Source organism: Cuculus canorus, chromosome 2 (assembly GCF_017976375.1).
Source record: "Cuculus canorus isolate bCucCan1 chromosome 2, bCucCan1.pri, whole genome shotgun sequence".
NCBI lineage: Eukaryota > Metazoa > Chordata > Aves > Cuculiformes > Cuculidae > Cuculus > Cuculus canorus.
Genome location: NC_071402.1, coordinates 158,178,325 through 158,197,528, shown reverse-complemented (window position 1 = coordinate 158,197,528; position 19,204 = coordinate 158,178,325). Strand labels below are relative to the sequence as shown.

The 19,204-nt window shown below is 48.9% G+C and overlaps 2 protein-coding genes across 4 annotated transcripts in view; both read left to right on the top strand.

The window, feature by feature from the left end:
• The first annotated feature begins 7,718 nt into the window (after positions 1-7,718).
• On the top strand, positions 7,719-15,150 carry IBA57 (iron-sulfur cluster assembly factor IBA57). The gene is made up of 3 exons (XM_054060378.1): positions 7,719-8,041; positions 10,748-11,094; positions 12,749-15,150. Exons 1-3 carry the CDS (start codon positions 7,761-7,763, stop codon positions 13,138-13,140), a joined length of 1,020 nt encoding a protein of 339 aa, XP_053916353.1. The 5' UTR covers positions 7,719-7,760; the 3' UTR covers positions 13,141-15,150.
• Positions 15,151-17,989: 2,839 nt separating this feature from the next.
• Positions 17,990-19,204, top strand: part of LOC104056956 (meiosis-specific coiled-coil domain-containing protein MEIOC) — a 29,109-nt gene continuing 27,894 nt past the window's right edge. The window contains exon 1 of one of the 3 annotated variants that reach the window (XR_008448779.1): positions 17,990-18,138. The gene's annotated coding sequence lies outside the window, so the exon portion shown is untranslated. The remainder of the gene's footprint in view (positions 18,139-19,204) is intronic. The other 2 variants (XM_054060060.1, XM_054060064.1) reach the window with 2 other exon arrangements.

The window sequence follows — 19,204 nt, the reverse complement described above, 5'->3', positions numbered from 1 at the left end:
AAGAAGCAGTTGACCTTCTAGTTGTTTAGGATGTGTTGTCTCTCTGATGAATCACTGCCTACAATTCCTTCAGGCACAGAGCTGAAACTGCTTAGGAAATCCTGTACTTTCAAAAGCAAGAAAACTTTGCAGAGTCTGGCAGAAACTGGTGATTCAAGTGAGCAAATGATGGGAAAGCACTTGTGAGAGTTTGCTTTTCCAAGTGTCCTCAGCCTTTGCTCCTCCCATGAAATGACAGGCATATTTGCTCACAACCATTCCAAGGAGTCTTGAGGAAACAAATCCTGGACAGAAACATGCATTTTTTTCTGTTTCTCTAGCACTTGTGGTATCTTTGCAATAACTTTGGTGTGAGCAGGATCAGTTCCCACCAAAAGGCAGAAAAGGACAGGAGCGTCTAACAAGTCCACAAGGAAGGTCCATAGTCATAGAATCATGGAATAGTTCGGGTTGGAAGGGACCTTAAAGATCATCTATTTCTAACACCTCTGTCATGGGCAGGGACATCCCACTAGATCAGGCTGCCCGAGGCTGCATCCAACCTGGCCTTGAACACCTCCAGGGATAGGGCAGCCACAACTTCCCTGGGCAACCTGTTTCAGTGCCTCATCACTCTCGTCATGAAGAAATTCTTCCTTATGTCTAGTCTAAATCTGCCCCTCTCCAGTTTATCTCCATGCCCCCTCATCCTATCACTACAAGCTTTTGTAAACAGTCCCTCCCCAGCTTTCTTGCAGGTCCCCTTCAGGTACTGGAAGGTTGCTATAAGATCTACTTGGAGCCTTCTCTTCTCCAGGCAGAACAACTCCAACTCTCTCAGCCTGTCCTTGTATGGAAGGTGCTTCAGCCCTCTGATTATCATTGAAGCCCTCCTCTGGACCTGTTCCAACAGTTCCAGATCCTTCTTATGTTGAGGATTCTAAAACTGGACACAATATTCCAGATGAGGTATTCAGAGGTGTTTTAAGTCACACAGCATCACAGAATGGAGTGCGTTGGAGGGACCTTAAAGATCACCCAGTTCCAACCCCCACTGCCATAGACAGGGACATCTTCCACTGGATCCAGTTGCTCAAAGCCTCATCCAACCTGGTCTTGAACACCTCCAGGGATGGGGCAGCCATGACTTCTCTGGGCAGCCAGTGCCAGGACTTCACTATCCTCATAGTAAAAAATTTATTCCTCATATATAATCTAAAGCTCCCCTCTTTCAGCTTAAAACCATGCCCTCTCATCCCATCCCTGCACTCCCCGATAAAGAGCAATTCCCCAGGTTTCCAGTAGACCCTCTTTAAGTTCTGTAAGGCTGCTATAAGGTCTCCATAGAACCTTCTCCTCTCTAGGCTAAACGAGACCAACTCTCTCAGCCTTTTTTCATAAAAAACACTCAAAAGAAATAAAACTTTTGCTAAATAATCAGGTGTCTTTCACACCAGCAAGGGCAGAGGAATAGGGTAAACTCATCCTTGCTTTTGGCTGCCGGGTTGGTACCAGAATTACTTGGATACACCAACACCCATGGGTGGCTGACCTTAGTTTGATGTGGGTGCTAGCCACAGCCATACAGAAACAAACCCTGTAGTGACCCTTCCTTGCTAGCAGCCTTCATTCATAAAAGTTTGTGGGGATAGGATCAGGGGAAATGGGTATAAACTGGAGAGGGGCAGATTTAGACTGGATATTAGGAAGAATTTCTTCACCATGAGCGTGGTGAGATACTGGAACATGTTGCCCAGGGAGGTTATGGATGCCCCATCCCTGGAGGTGTTCAAGGCCAGGTTGGATGGGGCCTAGGGCAGCCTGATCTACTGGGAGGTGTCCCTGCCCACGGCAGGGGGGTTGGAACTAGATGATCTTTAAGGTCCCTTCCAACTCTAACTATACTATGATTCTACGGTACTATTATCCCTCACTGCTGGGCTCACTTGAGGTGTCTGTGCCCCAGCCCATGGGCATTCATGTCCTGCCCTAATGGCTTGGGCAACCAGCATGAGCAGGGAATAAGTGGGTGAGAAGCAGCTTCATCCCTTGTCCCCAGATCACCTCCAAATCCCTTCTGCTGGAGAGCATGGTGTTCACAGAGGGAGGATAGAGCCAGAGGGTGATGCAGCCCTAGTCTAATGCTCAGTAGAAGGAGGAATGGCAAAAGTGGACTTCATCCACTGTTATTTTGGGAGCACACAGAGAAACTTCAACAAAAACTCCTTTCTTTAGAAAGCCAGCTGAAAATAGCAGTGACTTTCCAGCACCCCATTCTCTCTGGGATCATAAGACCCACCTTTTTCACTAGCTGCCCCATGCTGCAGACAATATTCCTGTCAACAGCATCTCACCAGCTCCTAATCACTCCCCTTAGGGAAATGCTAATCACAGCTTTACCATCATTTCAGTCCTGCTAGCACAGCACAGATTCACTCCTTGCAAACTCAGCTGCCACTTTGCTTTATTTCTGCGTCCAGCCTGTTCTCCTTGCAATTTCCCCCCAACCTTCACTGGTCTTTGCATTGCTCAGACCAGCCACAATCTGTGTTTTCCTCTCCAAGACTGTGGGATGTTGTCTCCGTGCCAGAAGTGCTGCTACGGTTTACCACAGCCTCATGTCCCAGCTGCTGGCGACTGACCTCCTGGAGCACAGCTTGGGGAGTACTTAATGTGCAGGGTTAGGGATGAATAATTACAACTCACGTGGGTTTGAGGATGAGAGTTCGTGCTTAGCACCGGGAGAAAAAGCTGGAGAAAAAGAGTTTATTATACCAGCATTAACCCGCAGGACTGGCTGCAGAGAGACAGCAGTTATCCCCACTGTATGCTAGTGCAGCTGAGTTATGGATGAATAAATGCCAAGCATGAGCCCTCGCGGGTGGGAGCTACAGGCTGTCCTGCTGCTATGGCAGCCAGCAAGACCCAGACACAACAGGGTTTTGAGCGGTAGGAGAGCAGAGAGCAGAAAACTGATGGAGCAAGAGGCTGCCGGCAGTTTGTGCAACTGCCCAGGGACTGGTGAGGAACAGGGAAATTTCTTGTCCTTTTTCACCATTTGCTTTTCTGTGAGAAGGGTTTCTGAGTTGTCCCAACACACCTGTCTGGATGAGAGATGTTCCACCAGGGGAGAGATTTCAGCAGATGTCCCCTTTGGGACAGAGCTTAGCCATGGATGTGGCTTGTCGCCCTGCCACTCTGTTGCCACCAGCTCTCCTTCCAGAAACACAGCTAGAAATGACAAAGCTGGTGAGGGACGATTCATCAGGCTGTCATATGTGCAGAATAATGAATAAGAGGGAGCTGTAGCTACTTCGTGGTCCCAGCATGACATGGAAAGCCTTTAGTACAGAGGAGAGACTGATATCTCTCTGCATGGAGCTGAGAGTCCCTCCAGGACCAGCTGGAGCTCATGGATATATCACGTATATCTTAAATGCAGTTTACACAGAGGCTTCAGGGAGAAACAAAGCATCCTGAAAGGCTATTTTTCATCTCCGTCATGTACAGAGGAGCCCAGACCACTTGGGTGTGGATGTCCACATTTGGGTACAGGAATTCTATACAGGAGAGGGCTGTTTTCCCAGTATAACTTCAGACGTTTTACACCAGAGTCTCTGGAGAAGCTGACTGAGCATCACAGATAATTTGCTTTTCAAAATTCCCCTTGCCTTGGTCAATCTCACTCAGCCCCAGGGCACTTTGTTGCTCCTTTTGTTGCTCCTTAACTGCCTTCAAAGCATAGAAACAAAGAAGAGAATTGAGGACACAGACTCGGTTTTATCATACTTTCTTTTTTGTTCAGTTACTGAGCTGACACTGTGGCTTCAGAGGGCAGGAAGGAGACATCTGTGACTGTATCTGGGAGCTTTAAACACAGCAGACAAGGCTATGTAATACCACGCTTGCTGCTTGAAGCATAGCAGGTCAGATGCAACCTCTGCTCCAAAAGTGGATACCGGCAAGGGAGATGACATTACTCAGTCCCACAGCACTAATCCTACATGAGAGTCAGCCAAGTGCAATATTGCTCTCACAAGCAAAGGCAGGAGGATTTGATCCTGCTGGAGACGGGTCCTGCTGTGCGAGGGGGCTTTAAAGTCACTGTAACTTCATCTAAACAGTGTTGAGTGATGGGTGTGGAGGACAAGGGAGAATCTGACCAATGAAGAAGACCCAATATCTGCCAAATTAATCTCAGGGAAAGCTCTGGGAATCATCTTGTCTGTTCGACCAAGTTTCAGGTCCTCTACTTTTAATTAAGATAGACACACACACAGTGAGGATTGGCACAAACCTCCCCCAGACTCACAGGATTGTGGGTCTTGACCACACTATGGGTTTCCTCAAACCATCCCCTGAGCTCATATAATGCACTAAACTGGCAGAGCTGTGTTTTCTGACCACTGAAATATTTAAATGCCACTTTACTGGCAGTATAATTCTGCCTAAAAGAAAAGAAAATATAGGAAAAAGTGAATAAAAGGTATAGGAAGTGAAAAAAAAAAAAAAACAAACAAAAGCTCAAAGTAGCTTTCTGGTTCTATCTCCTTTTCACTTTTCTTTCCATTGCCACTCTTCCAAATTTGCACTGTGGGGCTCCATACAACATGTATGATGGTTAGGAGGAAGCACAGGATGCACTGAGATGGCAAAGGGCTGCTTGCGGGACAGCCACCACTTGTCCACATGTCTTTGTAGGTGCAGCGGGGATGCAGCACTGAGCAAAGAAGGGCCAAAGATGCATCCAGTTGTGGGTCTGCAGTCCCTGTTGGACCCTGGAGTCTCACCCATGCTGTGCTTCCAGATATGAGACCTTCTCCTGGATCTCTAATAAGCGAAATGCAGCTTCTCCTCTTGGCACATTCCCACTTCTAGGGTGAGGGGAAAAAAAAGACACAAAGGGCATCAGTTTTCAGCATCTTCAGCCCTGATTTAGTGGAAGGCAGGTTTCCTTAACCCCATTCCCTACACGCAGCACAAGCCAGCAGCCAGGCAAAACGTGTTTTCATGTCAAGGTCACCTCGATTCACATCCGCTGCCTGTTTTTATTTCTCCACCTGCTCTGCCTCTGCAGCTGCCTGAGCCCCAAGCAGGGCCAGCACTGAATTCAGGGTAAAACATGCTGCATCCCCTGCTACCGCCAGCAGCGGCTCTGTGTCATCCCCCCCAGCACACGGGGATATGTGATAAGGTTATCGCTGCTGGGGCACATGGGGAAAGCCTGGCCCTGCCTAGGGGCTGGCTGGCTGAATGTGACATCTGCTCCCATCACATTTGCAGCTCCTGAAAAACAAGCACCTTCACTGAGGGTTTTGGGTTCGGCTGGATTTGTGCTGGGGCTCAGCACCAGCGCTGCCTGTCCCAATGAACCGCAATGGGTTCACTTTGGGGCAGCCGAGCTCCCTCCCTGAACATGTGCCAGTGTTGGCAGACAGCAAGGGGCAAAATGGCCTTAAACTGGCTAAACCTGGGGCTACGCAGGCCCTTCAGAGTCCACTTCCCACAGTTCTAATGAACACTGAAGAGGCAAGGAAATGACACCTTTATCTCCACACTTTTAACACGGGGATTTTAGTTCTGTGCAATGTTGCTTAGTACAAATTGCCACTGTCATATCACAGAATCATAGAATCACTAAGGTTCGAAAAGATCTCCAAGATCAAGCCCAACTGTCAGCCCAACACCACTGTGCCTACTAAACCATGTCCTGAAGTGCCCTATCTACATGTTTTTTGAACACCTCCAGTCATGGTGACTCCCTGGGCAGCCTGTTCCAGTGCTTCACCACTCTTTCAGGAAAGAAATTTTTACTAATACCTAACCTAAGCATCCACTGGTGCAATTTGAGGCCATTTTCTCTCATCCTATCACTTATTCCTTGGGAGAAGAGACTGGCACCCACTTTGATACAACCTCCTTTCAGGAAGATGTAGAGAGCAATCAGTTCTCCCCTCAGCCTCCATCAATCCAGATAAAACAGGTCCAGGTCCCTCAGCTGCTCCTCCTAAGATTTGTGCTTAAGACTTTTCACCATCCTCACTGTGCTGCTCTTTACACGCAGCAGACCTTCAATGTCTTTCTTGTAGTGAGAGGCCCAAAACTGAACACACGATTTGAGGTGCACCCTCACCAGCACTGACTACAGGAGGATGATCCCTTCCCTGCTAGTGCTGGCCACGCTCTTTTTGATCCAAGCCAGGACGCTGTTGGCCTTTTGGCCACCTGGGCCACTGCTGGCTCATGTTCAGCTGCTGTCAACCATCACTCACAGGCCCTTTTCCACCAGGCAGCTTTCAAGCCACTCCTCCCCAAGCCCAGAGCATTGCATGGGGTTGTTATGACCCAAGTGCAAAACCCAGCACTTGGCCTTGTTCAGTCTGTGCTACAAAATGCGATTGTTTATTCTGAAATGCAGATGCTGAGCTTTTCCAGGAGTGCTGGAAGAGGATGAGGGCAGCTGATAGGTGCTACAGAAACAGAAGTAACAGAGCATTAAAATAGAGTGGAAAACAGGAACCTTTGAAGCAGCAATTTTCCAGTGTGTGAGCCAAACCACTACTGGAGGAGAACAGGTATGGACCCTGCCTGGTTGTGGATTCCAGGGGATTAAAGGCTCAGTGGGGGATCTAGAGCTGTTGAGCCTGGAGAAAGGTAGGCTGAAGGGAGACCTTATCACTGTCCACAACTGCCTGAAAGGAGGTTGTAGCAAGGTGGGTGCTGGTCTCTTCTCCCAAGTAACAAGTGTTAGGACAAGAGGAAATGGCCTCAAGTTGCACCAGGGGAGGTTTAGACTGGATATTAAGAAAAATTTCTTTACTGAAAGGGTTCTCAGGTACTGGCAGAGGCTGCTCAAGGAGGTGGTTGAGTCACCATTCCTGGAGGGATTTAAAAGGCTCAGGGATATGGTTTAGTAGTGGACAGGTATGGTTGGACTCAATGATCTCAAAGGTCTTTTCCAAACAAATGATTCTGTGATTCTATGAATGATGGAAGGGGCAGGAATCATAGAATGGTTTGGGCTGGAAGGCATTCTATGATTCTATAAGAAAGCCTTCACAATGAGGGTAGTGTTCTATGATTTCATGGTTCTAGGATTCTGTCATTCTGGGATTATGCGATTCTAGGATTCTATGACTTTGTGATTCTATGACTGTGTTATACAAGGACAGTCTGAGAGAGTTGGAGTTGTTCAGGCTGGAGAAGAGAAGGCTCCAAAGAGATCTTACAGGGACGTTCCAGTACCTGAAAGGGGCCTGCTAGAAAGCTGTGGAAGGACTGTTTACAAAGGCTTGTAGTGATAGGATGAGGTAGAACGGAGATAAACTGAAAAGAGACAGATTTAGACCAGACATAAGGAAGAATTTCTTCACGATGACAGTGGTGAGGCACTGGAACATGTTGCCCAGGGAAGCTGTGGCTGCCCCATCCCTGGAGGTGTTCAAGGCCAAGTTGGATGGGGCCTTGGGCAGCCTGATCTAGTGGTATGTCCCTGCCCATGGCAGGGGGGTTGGAACTAGATGATGTTTGAGGTCCCTTCCAACCCTAACTATTCTATGACTCTATGTTTCTACGATTCTGTGAGTCTTTGCATCCTGTTGGCTTGTGTAATCCGGATCTTCCCGCTAGGCTGACCAGCCAGGACAGCCGAGCAAACCCAACTCCACCCCGCAGCGCCCGCTCGACCCACCCCGGAACCCAGGGAAGGGGCGGGATGAGGCGGGGCTCGCAGGGCGCCCTCCCGGCCGGCAGACGGCGCCCTCGCCGCGACCACGCACAGGATGGCGGCGGCGGGGGTGGCACCGGCCCCCCTGCTCGGCCTGCGGCGGTTGTGGCGGGGCGGGGGCGGCGCGGCCGCCGCCTGCTTCGCGCCGGGCCGGGCGCTGCTGGAGGTGCGGGGCGCCGAGGCCGCCCCGCTGCTGCAGGGAATCCTCACTAATGACGTCACGCGCCTGGTGCCGGGGGACGCCCCCGCCGTCGCCGGGGCGCCCCTGCCGCGCGCGCTCTACGCGCATGCGCTGAACGTCCAAGGCCGCTGCCTCTACGACCTCATCCTGTACAGGTGAGACCAAGCTGGGGGTGGGGGGAAGAGAGCTGGGCGAGACCATTGCGGGCCGGGGGGGGGGGGGGGGGGGGAAGTGGGGCAGAGTGTCCTGTAGCTTAGCGGGGCTTCCCCGTCCTGTGTAAAGGGCTGGGGGGAGCTGGGAGATACCATTTTGGGGAGGGGGGGGCTTCTGCGTTATGTGTCGATGTGCTGGAGGGGAGGAAGGTTCTGGGGGGGGTCTGGACAGGGTGGATCGGTGAGATGAGAGCAGTTGTATGGGGTTTAGCGAGGCCGATTGGCAGGCTCTGCGCACGGACCGTCTCCTCCCTTGCTTTTGTGTCTGCTCTCAGCCCTCCTGTTTCTCTCCCTCCCTCCCCCCAAGTTATTAATAGAATAGAATCATGGAATGACCTGAGTTGGAAGGGACCCACAAGGATCATCGAGTCCAACTCCTGTCCCTGCATAAGAGAACCCCAACATTCACACCGTGAGTCTGAAAGCATTTTCCAAATGCTTCTAGAATATTGTCAGGCTTGGGGCCGTGAATGCTTCCCAGGGGAGCTGTTCCAGTGCTCCACCACCCTCTGGGTGAAGAACCTTTTCCTAACATCCAACCTAACCCTTCCCCAGTGCATCTTCCTGCCATTCCCTGAAGTCTTATTGATCTATAGAATCATAAAATCTTTTGGTTGGAAATTTTTTGGTTGGAAAAGACCTTTGAGATCGTTGAGTCCAACTGTGTCTGTCCACTACCAAACCATATCCTTGAGCACCTTGTCTACTGGTCTTTTAAATCCCTCCAGGTATGGTGACTCCACCGCCTCCCAGGGCAGCTGCTGCCAATGCCTGAGAACCCTTTCAGTAAAGAAATTTTTCCTAATATCCAGTCTAAACCTCCCCTGGTGTAACTTGAGGCCATTTCCTCTTGTCCTATCACTTGTTACTAGGGAGAAGAGACCAGCACCCACCTTGCTACAACCTCCTTTCAGGCAGTTGTGGACAGTGATAAGGTCTCCCTTCAGCCTACCTTTCTCCAGGCTCAACAGCTCTAGATCCCCCACTGAGCCTTTAATCCCCTGGAATCCACAGCCAGGCAGGGTCCATACCTGTTCTCCTCCAGTAGTGGTTTGGCTCACACACTGGAAAATTGCTGCTTCAAAGGTTCCTGTTTTCCACTCTATTTTAATGCTCTGTTACTTCTGTTTCTGTAGCACCTATCAGCTGCCCTCATCCTCTTCCAGCACGCCTGGAAAAGCTCAGCATCTGCATTTCAGAATAAACAATCGCATTTTATAGCACAGACTGAACAAGGCCAAGTGCTGGGTTTTGCACTTGGGTCATAACAACCCCATGCAATGCTCTGGGCTTGGGGAGGAGTGGCTTGAAAGCTGCCTGGTAGAAAAGGGCCTGTGAGTGATGGTCGACAGCAGCTGAACACGAGCCAGCAGTGGCCCAGGTGGCCAAAAGGCCAACAGCGTCCTGGCTTGGATCAAAAAGAGCATGGCCAGCACTAGCAGGGAAGGGATCGTCCTCCTGTAGTCAGTGCTGGTGAGGGTATACCTCAAATCGTGTGTTCAGTTTTGGGCCTCTCACTACAAGAAAGACATTGAGAGTCTGGAGCGTGTCCAGAGAAGGGGAATGGGGCTGGAGAAGGGTCTGGAGCACAAGAGGCAGCTGAGGGAACTTGGGCTGTTTAGTCTGTGGAAAAGTATCCTGAGGGGAGACCTCATCGCTCTCTACAACTGCCTGAAAGGAGACTGTGGCAAGGTGGGTGCTGGCCTCTTCTCCCAAGTAACAAGGGACAAGATGAGAGAGGAAATGGACTAAAGTTGTGCGAGGGGAGATTTAGATTGGATATCAGGAAAAATTTCTTTACTGAAAGAATGGTGAAGTAGTGGAGAGGCTGCCCAGGGAAGTCGTGGAGTTACCATGCCTGGAGGTGTTCAAAAAGTGTGTAGATTTGGCATTTCAGGACATGTTTTAGTAGGCACAGTGGTGTTGGGCTGATTGTTGAACTGGAGGATCTCAGAGGTCTTTTCCAACCTGAATGATTTTATGGTCCTGTGTTGCACACTAGTCTCTGAGGTGTTTCTTTCTTGTCTTTATTAATTCCTGCACGAAAGAGCATAGTGTATTTTTCATGTCTGGCTGTGGCGTCAGTGATTTACTCAGCAGAAAAGGTCAATGGCTTTTGTTATTTTCAAAGTGGCCCACAGGGCGCAGTGCCCGTGGGGATCCTTGGGCCATATCCGAAACCAGTGGTGTGCACTGTTGTCTCCAGGGTGCTTGGCCACTGGCACTGTGTGAGGTACAATACTCACTGTGTCGTCACCTGGCATAGTTGTGGTGTCAGTTGGTGGGAAATGGGGTTCGTGCTGACTCCTGGATCAGGTTTGCGGTGCAGGAATGTGTGGAAGGCACAGCCGAATGCAGCTTCCTCTCCTGCTAAACGTCACCTCACTTTGAGTAAGCATGAGGGGTAGGGAAGTCTATAGGGCCAGACCCATTTTCATCCCCGGGAGAAGGGAGGGCAGTATTTGCTAAGAAAAAGTGGAACGTTCAACTGACAAAGTTCAGGTGTTTCACTGCAGGGAGCTGAGCACAAGGAGCCTTTGGTGAAACTCTCCAGATCTCTGGATTCACACCAGAATCGAGACAAAGCACGTTGGCTTCCATGGCTATGGGGTTTTGTTTTTCTGACCTTGAAGGTGTTCCTATATTTAGGCTTCACGAGAGTCCAGAAGAAGAGCCACGCATCCTGCTGGAGTGCGACGGCAGCGTGCTGGATGCCATGCAGAAACATCTGAAACTGTACAAGATCCGGAGGAAAGTAAACATCACCCCTTGCCTTGACCTTTCTTTGTGGGCTGTCATCCCTGGGGAGTCAGCTGGTGACATCACCAGTTCCCTTACTCAGCATGCAGACCAGGCTCTGATTTTCACTCCTGACCCCAGAACAGAAGTCATGGGCTGGAGACTGATTACAAAGAAAGGGGTCGATCTCTCAGAGATTATCTCGGGGAGTCATATTGGAAATACTCAGGATTACCACAAGCACAGGTATAAACAAGGTAAAGCCGAGTCCTGTTTTGCTCCTCTGTGTCTCTGGATATGGGGAAATGTATTTTTATCAGAGCCCATATGCTGATATAAGACAGCAATAAATTACAAAAGCCACCCTGCTGTGTCTCAGTGGGCTTCACTTGCTCATAAATGAAAGTATCATTTGCTACTTTGAGGCTAAAAGCCATGCAGAGGTTACAATTCGTTCTGGTGGCAGAATGAGTGGGTACAGTTTCCTCTTACTTAGATCATGGGGTGCTGGGTCAGGAACACTGGCAGCAGGATTATTAAAACCAGGATTATTCGGTTTTTTAGAGAGGAGATTCTGTGGTTTGAGTAATTTTGATTATTTTGGGATTGTTCACAATCTGTGTGTTTTCCTTGTTGCTAAGGAAGGAACAGGAAACACCCTAACTTACTTTCCAAAAAATGTATGACTGGATTCGCAGAGTTAACTCAGAGGTCAAGGGGCGGAGGATTAGTCTGAGAGGGAACTCAATCCCAGGGCCTGCACAGAGCTCCCACTGACTTTACGGTGTCCATGGAAATAGTGGATTAAATTAATTGCCAGCCTGAAATATCATTGAATCATCCTAGAATCACAGAATGGTCTAGGTTAGAAGGGACCTCAAAGCCAATAGAGTTCCAACCTCTGCCATGGGCAGGGACACCTTCCACTGGATCAGGCTGCTCAAAACCCCTTCCAACCTGACCTTGAACACCTCCAGGTATGGGGCATCCATGACTTCCCTGGGCAACCTGTGCCAGTGCCTCACCACCCTCACAATGAAAAATTTCTTCCTAATATATCAACTAGATCGCCCCTCTTTCAGCCCCCTCTTTCAGCTTAAAACCGTTCCCCCTTGTCCTATCCGTGCACTTCCTGATAAAAAGCCCCTCCCCACCTTTCCTGTAGGCCCCTTGTAAGTACAGGAAAGCTGCTGTAAGGTCTCCCCTGAGCCTTCTATTCTCTAGGTTAAACAAGTCCAGCTCTCAACCTGTTGAGTATGATCCTCTGCTCACAGTGACCGGAGTCCATCTGGTTTGGAAAAGCAAAGTGCTAATGGGGCAGAGTGGTCTGGACTGTGGGAGTGTGCTGCCTCCCTCCAACACCACTTGTTTCACTGTTCTGGTGCAGACTGCTGGGTGCAGCGCTTGGCTTCAAAAAAATACTATTTTTGTATTATTGGCTCACAAAAAGAAGGATTGTTACATGGACATTTGGCATTTGTGCTTTAACAAAGACAGTTGGCCAACTTATGTTCTTTAGCACTGAGGAAAATAACTCTTTAGTGGCCCTGAAGTCTACTTGGGTGGGTGAGCAGGGTTTTGCCATTACACGTGCATTGATGCCTTTGTGTCATAGTCTGTGCCGTTCCAAGTGCATTAAATTACCACCAATGTGCTTGTGAGGTGCTGTAAGATTCATGAAATTAAGTTCTAGTACAGTTCTATGTTTACCATTTAGAGTAATCTTTGCTAGCCCTGATCATTGACGGCTAATGACTGACTCGGGCCCAAACAGGGGGACCGTGAAGTTCCTTATTTCACACTGCTTCTTATGGATTCTCTTGGTTTCATGACTTACAGAGGAGACATTCCAGAAATCTTAAATACTGAAGATCTTACTGCACTTACCTGTTGGTGTTACTTTTTTCCCAGGAGTTCCCGAAGGTGTGAAAGATCTCCCTCCTGGAGTAGCCCTCCCGCTGGAATCCAACCTGGCCTACATGAATGGCATCAGCTTTACCAAAGGCTGCTACATTGGGCAGGAGTTGACAGCCAGGACCCACCACATGGGTGTCATCCGCAAACGGCTGCTGCCAGTCCACCTTTCAGCTCCTCTTCCCAAGGACAGTATTCCTGAGGGTGCTGAGATCTTAACTGAATCGGGAAAGTCAGCTGGCAAGTTCCGGGCTGGAGGAGGTGAACTCGGTATAGCTTTGCTGAGGTTAGCTAATGTAAATGAACCCCTCTGCCTGAATGTAGCGGGTGGTAAAGTGAAGCTCACTGCACATATCCCCGAGTGGTGGCCAAAAACTGCTAGTAAATAAACGAGGAACCACCGCTTGGACATTCGCCTTACTGTGAATTATATTTTGTGTGATAAGTTTGGGAAGGTGACTCTGCCTCCAGCTGTCGTGTGTGGTGTTTGATGGGGAGGGCATCACAGGATTCTTCAAACTGGGGAGAAACAGCAGGAACCCAGACCAGCGCCGAGTTGCTGGGAACAGAAGGATCATCTGTTAAGCATTGTGGCGAGAGCGGTATGATGTACACAGGGAAGTGCCACTCTTCCTCAGGGTACTCTATATGTGTTTAGGGGGTGCCATGTGTTGTTGGCTTGGACTACTGCTGCATTTTAAGTCCCCCACACGCTCAGACTGTGTTCTGTGTGTTCAGACTGAGGTGAGCAATGGGAGCAGGCACTTCCCTGTTGTATGCACTGAATGTTTCTGTTCAGAATAACCACTTTGGAATTATGATGTTTGTTTTCCGTGGAGAGCATGCTGTTACTACCTTGTGTAAGATCCGTACTCAGGCTAAAGTGTTTACTGCAAATTACTCTTTGCATTGAGCTGCTTATTAAACTTGCTGATCAGGTGGGTGATTTTTCCCCACTACTCTCATTGCTAATTGTGTTCAGTAAGAGGATATTTCTGCTCTACATTTCAGACCTCAGTATTAATAATTCACCCCCAGTGGGAGCACTCTCCGATATTCTGGTTCCTTGCTTCAGCATCGGCAGGAGCAGCACAGCCAGAGGCAGCCAGATCCTTTGCCACTCCCGATGCTTCCTCCACTCAAACCATGGTTTGAAGGGGAAAGTGGTATTGGACAGAAATGAGGCATGCTGCTGCATGCCCCGTGGTAACCATTGTATTGGTGTACTGGTGCTTGGCAGAATAATCTGTTGGCAGAAGCATGTGCCCTCCAGTTGCCAACAACAGTGGAGGGGTGGATTTTTTTGGCATCAACATCTTTGCTTGTAGAGAGCTCCACACTCTCCCAAAGCCTTTGGCAGGGGTTACTTCAGTCCCTCCACAAAGCTGGTGAAGGGATGGCGTGTCCTCATCTCAGCCTTTGCTCCTTCTGTCAGCATTTGTCTGCAGTCACCACACACGCTCTTTTCTTAGCCTGGTGTTACCAAGAGAGGATTTCCACCACACTCTAGCTGCTTCACCACCATTCTTGGTTTGAGAGCTCGCTGTACCCCTCATACAAAACCCTGTCCCTGCTGCCGTCTCCAGCCAATTTTTTCTCCATCCACCATTCCCTATGGGTTTTCAGAGCAGCCTGGGTTATTCTGCTGAATTTTTCTGGCTCCTGCTGCTCTTCCATCTTCATACATTTTCCTGTGCTTCCCCAAAGCCAGCCAGCTCTGTGCCTTCTACCCCTGGCAATCTGCAGTAATCTACAGGACCCCTATGTATTTTTGTATTGCAATCGTTCCATTGCATGTCCACTCTGGGAATGTACAGAAGGGCATGATGAGAGATATCAGCAGGTGAGATCCCACGCAGACCAGAAAAAAAGCTCGTGCATGCATATTTGTGATAAACTCATCCAAAGCACATTCTGCCATTGCTTCAGTGTCACTGTTACTGTGAAGGGAATTTGTGAATAAATGCTCAGATTGGTTAAAACCCTACGCTTGCTGTAAAATGAGTTGTGGAATTTCTTGTTAAGGGTTTATTGTGTCAGTAATTTAAATGTGACTTGTCTGAAAGAGAAGAGATGCTTTTATTTACCTTGTGTGAGGATACACAGTGGAATACTGTTTCGGGTTCATTGTGGCCAAGAAACATGCCTTATATTGCTTGTCACCCATTTGTTGGGTTAGAGATTGTTAAAAAAGTCTTTCTGGTGGAAAAATAAATTAAACTGCAGCACTTCACCCTTTCTGCATCCTCCAAATGCAAGAAAGCTGTGACTGTGCTACCCGTGTCAACATTGCTTTGCTAGAAGCAGCTTTTCCTCTCTGTCCCGCATTGCGCAAAGCCTCTTCAGAATGGTTGCATTGTACTGGTCCATGCTCAGCCTGAATAAACACATTTCTTCTGTTTGGGAAAGTCCTGCATCTTTTTCTGGCACACACACATTGTGTTTGTCTTAACATAGCTGAAAGGCTTTTCTGTCGCCAGCAGCTGCAGCTCACAAATGTGGCTACTTAGACACAAAATTTAGGCACAGTTTGATTTTTTCAGAGGTACTAGAAGGCAGAGATTGGAGAAGGCAGTCCCAGTCCTTGTATTTTCCCTCTCCCTCACAGCCTACTCCACTGCTAATGGCTTCAGCCACAAGAGCTTGGGTTGAAATGCACGGGTATTGGCTGTGTTGGCACAGAGTGGATTTTGCAAGGGTGTTCACTTTGCTTATGATTCACAATCTTCAGCCAAGGTGAGAGTGAGGAAAGCACAGCCAAGAACTCCAGTGCTGCCCAAGGCCACCACAGAGCCGGACACAACAGGCAAGGAGCCCGCATCCACTCCCCACATTAGCTAAGGGCAAATTCCTGCAGGAAGGAGGACCTGCTGGGAAGTAAAACACCTTCACCAGCCTCACGCAGCCCCTCTGCTGCCCCAGCTGGGAAATGAGACCCTTTCATGGTGCAAAGTTCTATCAGGTTTTCATGCTTTCCTCATAATTCCATCAGGTTTTTGCGCTTTCATCACAATTCCATCAATTTTTTTTTTTGTGCTTTTTCTCACAATTCCTTTTTTTTTTTTCTTTCCTCAGAATTCCTTCCATTTTTTTTTTTGCTTTTGTCGTAATCCTGTCAGGATTTGGGGCTTTCATCACAATTCTCTCAGGTTTTTGTGCATTTGTCACAATTCTCTCATGTTTTTGTGCTTTCTTTACAATTCCACCAGGTTTTCATGCTTTCCTCACAATTCTCTCAGGTTTCTTTGTGTTTTCCTCAAAACTCCATCAGTTTTTTCTGCTTTCCTCACAATTCCATCAGCTTTGGGTTTTGTTGTTTTTTTTTTGTGCTCTCCTCACAATTCTCTCAGGTGTTCGTGCTTTGTTTTCCCCAGCATGGGCTGAGGGGAGCTGTCAGGTAACCCGCACAGGTGCCCATCTCCGCCTAAACACCTGGGCAATGGGGTTCCCTCTTCCCAAGGGGCCAAGCCCTTCCCGATCCCTGATTTCTGGGTGCTCCCTCTCTGCTATGGTTCGCTCCACCCCCCTCCCCATCCCCTCAGTGGTTTCTCCCGCCCGCGGCCGTTGAGCCGAGCGTGGCCTCCCGCCTGGCGCGCGCGGGCATTGGCGCGCGCACTTCGCGCGGCTGCAATGGCGGGCGGGGGTGTGGTGGGGGGGCGGGAAAGCGGGAGAGAGGATAAGATGATGGCAGGGAGTGTCCTTGGGCTTCACGGGGCTTGCCGCATAGAGGTGAGGCGTCAGCGCTACCGCCCCGCTGCCAGGACCGGGCTGGGGGAACGGTGCGGTGTGTGAACTCAGCCCTGTGAGGGTGAGGGGATGCACAGTGAAGAAGGGAACCAGTCCCTTGCCCTGTGAGAGGAGGGGCTCTCTGAGAAGGGTAGGGGGCCCTGTGAGGAGAGGAACAAGCCCCTTGCCCTGTGAGGGGAAGGGGTGCCCTGTGGGGAGAAGAGGCTTCAGGTAAAGGGAAGGGGTGCCCTGTGAACACAAGAGGTTTCTGGTGAAGGTAAGGGGTGCCCTGTGAGGGGAAGAGGTTTCTGGTGAAGGGAAGGGGCGGTGTGTGAGGAGAAGAGGGTTCTAGTCACGGGGAAGGGGTGCCCTTTGATGAGAAGAGGCTTCTGGTGAAGGGAAGGGGTGCCCTGTGAGGGAGGAAACTGGTCTCTGCCCTATGAGAAGGTGGGGTGCTCTGTGAAGGGAAGAGGTACTCTGTGAGGATGGAAAAGAAGCCCCTGCCTGTGAGCAGGCGGGGTGCCCCATGATGCGAGAAACTGTCCCCTGCCCTGTGAGGGGAAGGGGTACTCTCTGAGGGGAGGTAGCAGCCCCTGCCCTTTGTGGTGAGGGGGTCCCCATGAAATGGGGAATTGGCCCCTGCCCTGTGAGGAGCGGCAGCTGAGCTGCACAAGGACCTGCTGGGCTCGCCTGTAGGGGTGGGAGCCTCTGTGGCTACTGGTAGAGCACAAGCACATAAATAAGATAAAGAGATTGAGAACAGTCCTGAAGAGAAGGACTTAGAGGTCGTAGTGAATGAGAAGCTGGACACGAGCCAGCAATGCATGGTGACGTCCCAGAAAGCCAACTGTTTCCCGGGCCACATCAAAAGAAGCCTTGCTAGCAGGTGAAGGGGGGTAATTCTACTTCTCTACTCTGGTGAGACCATGTGTGGAATACTGTGTCCAGTTCTGGAGCTTTCAGCACAGGAGAAGCATGGATCTGTTGGAGTGGGTCCAGAGGAGGCCACTAAAATGATCAAAGGCCTGGAACACCTGCCCTGTGAAGAGAACCTCAGAGATTTGGGGTTGTTCAGCCTGGAGAAAAGAAGACTCCAAAGAGACCTTATTGCAGTCTTCCAATCCTTAAAGGGGGCTAATAAGAAGGATGAGGAAAAACTTGTTAGCAGGGCCTGTAGCAATAGGAAAAAGAGGTAATGATTTTAAACTGAATGAGAAATTTAGACTAGGTATTTGGAATTTTTTTTTTTTTTTTTTTTTTTTTTTGCTGGGGATGGTGAAGCACTGGCCCAGGTTGCCCAGAGGGGTGGTGGATGCCTCATCCCTGGAAACCTTAAATGTTAGCTTGAATGGGGCTCTGAGCAACCTGATTGAGTTGAAGATGTCCCTGCTTACTACAGGAGGGTTGGATGGACTAGATGACGTTCATGATCCTTTCTAGCACTAACTGTCTTATGAAATATAGGACGTGTCTGTGAAAGTACAGGGGCCATCTTCCTCTTCCACTTGCCTGTCATGTGCACCCTGTCAGAGATCTGTGCATGCTTGAAGTTACAGAGTCATGTGCAGTTTTGACACAGCAAAAATGATGTTTCTGTGTGGAGAGATGACACAAGAAGAGCTGTGAAGTAAGCAAGTGTCTTAGCCTGAAGCCCCCAGAGGGTAAGACGGGAGTCACTTTCTGATGTAAAAGTTGTCTTGGTGTGGTGGTGGGTGTTGAAGAATGACTGCTAATTCTTTACTATATAAACAGATGTTCTACTGGGTTATTAAAATTGCTGCAACCTGCTATTTAAAATGCATCATTAAATGAATTGAATACTGTTTTGGCCATGTTGACGCCTAGAGGTTGCGTATGAGTGTCTTCTTCCCACTGAGCTACCTGAAGTTAGCAATTCAAAAAGGCCTTACAGATATTTCTAGCTTTATTAACATTTTGAGTATGTTTGCCAGCTGTTAACATATTGCTGAAACCTTTCAGATCTTCAGGTGGTATTTGAATGCTGCACAGATGAGTCTCACAGATACAGTGTAGTTTTTCACAACCTGCTTTTCCAGCACGTTTGTTTTCTCCAGTATTTTCAGTGTAGGATAACTTGGCAGCTTTCATCCCCTTGTTCACAGCTGAAACCATTCTCTACATGCTTCTGAGCTCGTTTGGGGTGTTACTTTGAGAGAGAGGTGTAGCTACTACTGCTTCTAGTGCTTTTATTAGAAAACTGTTGGGATCATTTTTTACTAGATGGTAGCAATGAGATGCGCTGTGTTTTGACTTCAAACAATTCTCTCACTCCTTTGCCTGTGCGGTATTTTACTTTTATGCAGACTCTGAGTGCTTCAGAAGAAACTTTGCTGTAACACACTGTTCTCAAGCTAGCAGACATAATTTATGCCTAAATATGTTTTGTGGATGCAGCACTGGTGAAAATACGCTATTCCAAAAACTTGAGTGTGGAACTTGGTATAAAAGCTTCCTATGTTGTGTTTATATATGTTGTCATTCTCAGATTGTGCAAACTGTTGTAGGAGGTAGAGGAGAACAGTTGTTGTGTCTCAATGCCGTCAAAGCTTTGTGGAGAGAAACCCCAGAAAGAATAGAAATAATGTAAGCGAAGGCTGAGGTTTTTAGGGAAGGGTGACCTCATTTTTTTACTGCTGTGTCAGAAAAGCTGGAACACGCTTAATATTTGGGGAAGGTTCTGTGCTGCATGGAGCTCTGCAGTGTATT